This window comes from Labeo rohita, chromosome 23 (genome assembly GCF_022985175.1).
Source record: "Labeo rohita strain BAU-BD-2019 chromosome 23, IGBB_LRoh.1.0, whole genome shotgun sequence".
NCBI lineage: Eukaryota > Metazoa > Chordata > Actinopteri > Cypriniformes > Cyprinidae > Labeo > Labeo rohita.
In genome coordinates this window covers 20,342,672-20,349,078 of record NC_066891.1, presented here as the reverse complement: position 1 = coordinate 20,349,078, position 6,407 = coordinate 20,342,672, and the positions used below count along the sequence as shown (strand labels likewise).

General features: G+C 35.1%; 1 protein-coding gene across 1 annotated transcript; it reads left to right on the top strand.

Moving 5' to 3' along the window:
* The first annotated feature begins 855 nt into the window (after nucleotides 1-855).
* gid8b (GID complex subunit 8 homolog b (S. cerevisiae)) lies at nucleotides 856-5,312 on the top strand. The gene is made up of 5 exons (XM_051097376.1): nucleotides 856-968; nucleotides 1,424-1,552; nucleotides 1,646-1,842; nucleotides 2,662-2,859; nucleotides 4,357-5,312. The coding sequence occupies exons 2-5, from the start codon at nucleotides 1,432-1,434 to the stop codon at nucleotides 4,528-4,530; spliced, it is 690 nt and encodes a 229-aa protein (XP_050953333.1). The 5' UTR covers nucleotides 856-968; nucleotides 1,424-1,431; the 3' UTR covers nucleotides 4,531-5,312.
* Nucleotides 5,313-6,407: the final 1,095 nt, after the last annotated feature.

The following is a 6,407-nucleotide window of genomic DNA, read 5'->3' as shown; positions in this document are numbered from 1 at the left end:
TGAAGCGATCTACTGAAAGGCTGCTCGTTAGTGTCAAAATTATCATTATTCATTACTCCAGTCACATGATCCTTCAGAAATAATGCTAATATACTAATATGCTGCTCAAAAACATTTATTACATATATTTTCACGTTTCTTTGATGAATAGAAAGTTCAGAAAAACAGCGTTTATCTGAAATAGAAACGTTTGTAACATTACACATGTCTTTGTCAACACTTTTGTTAAATTTAAAGCATCCTTGCTGAATAAATGTATTATATTCTATGATATCTTTTTTAAAAAATATAATACTGACTCCAAGCTTTTGAATGTTATAGTGTGTAACGTTACAAGAGCCTTTTATAATGCTAATTCATCAAAGAATCCTGAGAAAATGTACTCAGCTGTTTTAAATATGGATAATAATAATAAAAAATCTTTATTGAACAGCAAATCAGCATATTAGAATGATTTCTCAAGGATCACGTGACACTGAAGTCCGCTATTAATGCTAAAAAATTAGCTTTGATCACAGGAATACATTACATTTTATATTCAAATAGAAAGCAGTTATTTTAAATAGTAAAAATATAGTATTTTGGATCAAACTAACACTTGGTAAGCACATGAGAATTAAAAAAAAAACTTAAAAAATCGTACTGTTCAAAAACATGACTGGTGGATTTGTTTGTTTGTTTTGTTTTGTTTTTAAACATGACTGGTAGTGTGAGTGCTAAGTGCTGGAGGATAAATAAAGTAAAATGAGTTACAACATATATTAAAACGACGTAATATATCAGTTATTTTTTACAATACTTTAAATTATTATTATTATTTTAATGTAAGCAGTCCATTACCTAAACGCATGCGAATCGACAGCCAATCCAAACGAAGGTATCGCTGAAATCTCGTTTTCCTGAAAAACCGCGAGAACTCAGTACGGCCTTTCTCTCGAGCTGCTGGCGAGGAAAGTGTACACAATCAGGTAAATTTCAACGTTTTTTTTGCATAATCGCCAAGATATTATAAGTGCTGATAAACGAATGGTGATATATAAATGGTTGGAGAATATGTATGCTTATTAACGTGTATATGTGTTTGTTGTTACGGACATTTTTAAATCTGTTGTGATGTCCACTCCAGCGGTACAGGCTTCAATGTTATGATACAGGCCTTTATGATTAGAGCTTCCGGTCATCACAAGCGAAAATGTAATCTTGCTTGATTTCCATAATATTGTTGATTTATATATTCTCTTTGTAAATGAGCTGATTCGTTATCATTTTCTAAAGCTTGTTGTATCGATGCCTTAATCTTTCTCTAATTAAAATCTTTAAAAAGTAAACATAAAACAGTATGTTTATATTAAGCGTATGTATGCGCGTACGTGCACACATACAGTATTATGTCATTTTTATGTATTTTTTTCCCCCAATGTAGAACACTTCATGATGAGTTATGCTGAAAAGCCAGAGGACATAACACGAGAGGAGTGGATGGAAAAGCTAAATAATGTTCATATTCAGCGGGCAGACATGAACCGTCTCATTATGAATTATTTGGTGACAGGTAGGCGATCAGTTTTATTTTTTCACCTTCCATTGCAGTTTTAATACAACTGTCAGAAGATCTGTTTCATAATTTTCGTGTTTATTTACATAGAGGGGTTTAAAGAGGCAGCTGAGAAGTTCAGGATGGAATCAGGCATTGAACCAAGTGTTGATCTGGACTCTCTGGATGAAAGGATAAAAATTAGGGAGATGGTGCTGAAGGGACAAATTCAAGAGGCTATTGCACTGATCAACAGTCTGCATCCTGAGCTGCTGGACACTAACCGATATCTGTACTTTCATCTTCAGGTAAAGCAGAATAATGACAATTTGCTTATGATATATATTACACATCTCCATATGTTTAAAGGAATATATTACCCAAAAACGAAAATTCTCTCATTAATTACTCACCCTCATGTTGTTCCAAACCCATAAATCATTTGTTCATCTTCGAACACAAATTAAGATTAAAATAGTCCATGTGACATCAGTGATTCAACTGTAATTTTACAAAGCTACGATTTTTAGAATCACTGATGTTACATGGACTGTTACATGGACTATTACTGATGTCCTTAATGCGTTCCTTGCTGTCTATGGAGGGACAGAGAGCTCTTGTATTCCTTTATAAATATCTTAATTTGTGTTTTGAAGATGAACGAAGGCCTAATGGGTTTGGAATGACATGAGGGCAAGTAATTAATGACAGAATTTTTGTTTGTGGGTGAACTACCCCTTTAAGACATTTAGGGCTGTATTTTGACAGAAGCCACCCTACAAATGTTTGAATGTCATTGCATAGATAACAACATCTCAAACGCATGAAAAGCAGATCTTTTGCTTTATCATTTAGAACCCAACAGCCAACCAAATGGTTTTATCTAATATAACAAAATGTTAATTGTGGCTTAAATTCTTTTTGGACTTTTATTTTGTAAACTGGCTGTTATATATGTGTGTGGTGTGTTCTCACACACACACACACACACACACACACACACATATATATATATATATATATATATATATATAGTGAAAGATGTTGTACTGTGACTTGAACCTTTTGATGCAAGGGAACTGTTTAAAAACTACAACAAGTAAAGTTTATCGGCTTTCCTCCTTTAGCAACAGCACCTGATAGAGTTGATTCGCCTGCGGGAAACTGAGGCTGCATTGGAGTTTGCACAGACACAGCTGGCTGAACAGGGAGAGGAAAGCCGAGAGTGTCTGAAAGAGATGGAGCGCACCCTCGCACTCCTGGCGTTTGATAACCCAGAAGAGTCACCCTTTGGAGACTTGCTTAACATGATGCAGAGACAGAAGGTAACGTTGGTTGTTCTGTCTTATCTTTATAAATATAGTTATTTTTATTGGTACATTTTAAACAATAGCATTGTCATTTTGATCCCATTTTAAATAAACGTTTAATTAAAAAAAAGCCTTTTATGGTGATTCCAGCCCTTCAGGACATCAAAGTTCGCTTTCAAGGCCAGTACAGTGAGAGAGCGGAGAACAATTTGGTTTACTTAAGGAGGCCATGTTTGTTCAATATGTTGACGTATTTCACTCTTTGAGTAGGCTAGTCATCAGCTACACTATCATTCAAGCGTTTGGTGTCTGTAAGATTTTATTCCTTGTTTGTATTTATATCCACTAAGGATGTATTTCGTTAATCAGAAATGTAGTAAAACAGTAATAATGTAAAATAGGTTTACAATTTTAAAAAGTTGTGCTGCCTAATATTTTTGTGTAAGCGATAATACATTTTTAGGATTCTTTGATAAACTGTTCATAAGAAAACTTTTACTTGAAATAGAATTCTTTTGCAAAAATATTAGACCCCAAACTTTTGAACAGTAGTGTACTTTGGCCGCAAGGCAAAAAAGTAAATTTTATGTTAAAGGAGAAGTCCACTTCCAGAACAAAAATTGACAGATAATGTACTCATCACCTTGTCATCCAAGATGTTAATGTCTTTCTTTCTTCAGTCGTAAGGAAATTATGCTTTTTGATTGATATGGTGCCCCGAGTTTGAACTTCCAAAATGCAGTTTAAATGCGGCTGCAAACGATCCCAAATGCAGTCGATCTCAACCGAGGAAGAATACTTTTTAATCTCAAACGCTCATCTTGTCTTACTCTCCCTGAACTCTGTTTTTTTTTCTGGTTCATGACAGTTAGGGTGTGTCGAAAAACTCCCATCTCATGTTCTCCCTCAGCTTCAAATCATCCTGTATCACTGTTTCACCATTTTTGTTAAGGATGTATGATCTTCTTTGCATGTTCACTTTGCAAAGACGGGGTTGGTACTTCTGCAGCGATGTAGGATGATTTTGAAATGATTTCTGAAGTTGAGGGAGAAAATGCGATTGGATTTTTTTGACATACCCTAACTGTCTTGAGCCAGAATACACAGAGTTCAGGCAGAGCAAGACAAGATGAGCATTTGAGATTAAAAAAATATTTGTATTAAAATAAAAAAAACGTTTTGCTAGATAAGAGCCTTCTTCCTCGGCTGGGATCTTTTACAAGCACATCTGGGATCGTTTGAAGCTGCATTTAAACTGCATTATGAAAGTTCAAACTCGGGACACCATAGCAGTCCACTACATAAAGAACATTCCTGAAATGTTTTCCTCAAAAAACATAATTTCTTTACGACTAAAGAAAGAAAGACATGAACATCTTGGATGACAAGGGGGTGAGTACATTATCTGTCAATCTTTGTTCTGGAAGTGGACTTAAGTCAGTTTCATCAAATTTCGTCAAATTGTGGTATTGAGTCTGCCACTAATTAACAGCTTGTGGTCTTCTGTGACAGGTGTGGAGCGAGGTAAACCAGGCGGTGCTGGACTATGAAAACAGGGAGTCGACACCGAAACTTGCCAAACTCCTGAAACTGCTGCTGTGGGCTCAGAACGAGTTGGACCAGAAGAAAGTCAAGTACCCCAAAATGACAGATCTTAGCAAAGGCACCATCGAGGACCCCAAGTGAAAACGAACCGGCATCTCTATGCTTGCATTCTGCGGGGAACAAAATGGACGCTTTCCCTTTCCTTAACTATTTATACTCAGTGACTGACACTCAAACATCCTTTTATCAACCTTTTGTTTTGTTTACTTGTTGCTTATCAGAGACTTTGCATTAAATGGGCTGTGGAATTGAGATAATACGTTAAGATTTAAAGGTGACTCCTAGCCAAAACGGAAACACTTCTTATCGCAGATGGATTTCTGTGATTTTTGTTACCACGATGTTTGACTTGCTGAGCTGAATTGATTGCATTTTAGCTATTTTGTTTTTGCAGAGGATTATTATCTTTCTATTTTGTCAGTAAATGTTCAGAAAGTCTACAAATATATGTGAGGACTGAACCACACTATTTAGATTTACCTTCTATTCGACCGCGTCCACTGATGTGAGGTACCTACGGCACAATAGCGGTGTCATCGAGGACAGTGGATTGATTGTACCAATACGGAGAACGAGTTCTGTGTGCTTTCACAACTTTTATTTGCAGTGCACAGGTATACATTTTGTATGCGTGTTAAAGGGCCCCGTCAAAGAAAATCTGCCCTTTTTCGAGTACTAATGTTATTGCATTATAATGTTATAAAGTCATGTGACATTGTTTTCTACTGTACATTGTCATAGTATTCCTGCTTACATTGACATTCAATTGTGATTTATAGATATTGCAGAGATCAAATTGTAAGCTTCTGAAGTCAGATGCTTTACATAGGTATTAAATATTCTTTCTTTTTTAAATCCCCAAACTCTCTGATTTTCAAAATTGCTGCTGTTGATGAACGCTATGGCCAAATACTTATGCTGTGATGCCCAATTAAATGTTACAGACAGTGTTTTTAACAAATCAACATGGCAGATGAAAACCCCCTCCTTGGCCTCCTATGACTGATAATTATTTGCTCTTGGTGGGAAAAGACACAAACCACTTACACTTCAAATGAGAATACCTTATGGCAACTTGGACTTTACCCTGTAAAACATGAGGTAGTATATTATTAACCTAGACTTGACTATTCTTTTCTCCTATATAATGTGGCAAAATTCTAACTGTTCTTTTGAGTCGGATCTTCTCAGTGAATCAGATGAACCGGTTCACAAAGCGAGTCTGAAAGAGTCCTTCACTATTTATCTATTAACTTTTAACAATAACGACAGTTGTCTCTATCAGACATGTCTGATTCATAGTAAAACAATGAATGATTTGACAGTAAGAGCAGCTGGAGTTTACTGATGGACTTAAAAATAAATTACTTTTAAAATTAAGCTTAGTAGAAATGTTACTTAATTTGTTTATAACTGACATTTGTGAACCAGGACCACAAAACCAGTCATAAGGGTCCATTTTTGAGATTGAGAGGATAGGACAATATTTGTCTGAGGTACAACTATTTGAAAATCTGGAATCTGAGGGTCCAAAAAAATCAGAATCTTGAGAAAATCACCTTCAAAGTTGTCCAAATGATTACTAATCAAAAATTACATTTTGATATATTTACGGCAGGAAGTTTACTAAATATCTTAATTGAATATGATTACCTAATTTCCTAATGATTTTTGGCATAAAAGAAAAATCCATCATTTTGACCCATACTGTGTACTGCTGGCTATTGTTACAAATATACCCATGCTACTTAGGACTGGTTTTGTGGTTCAGGATCACATTTTATCAACATGTAAGGAAGTTAGTTTAAATAAACAGAAGTTATTTAAAAGTGCAAAACGTTTTCATTCAACAAATGTTAATGAGTTTTAGTGATGTTTAATGTAAACGCAATTTTTTTAATCTTCTGAACTATGACTGCAGCAAAGTGAACTGGGTCGCATGAATATATGTATAATAA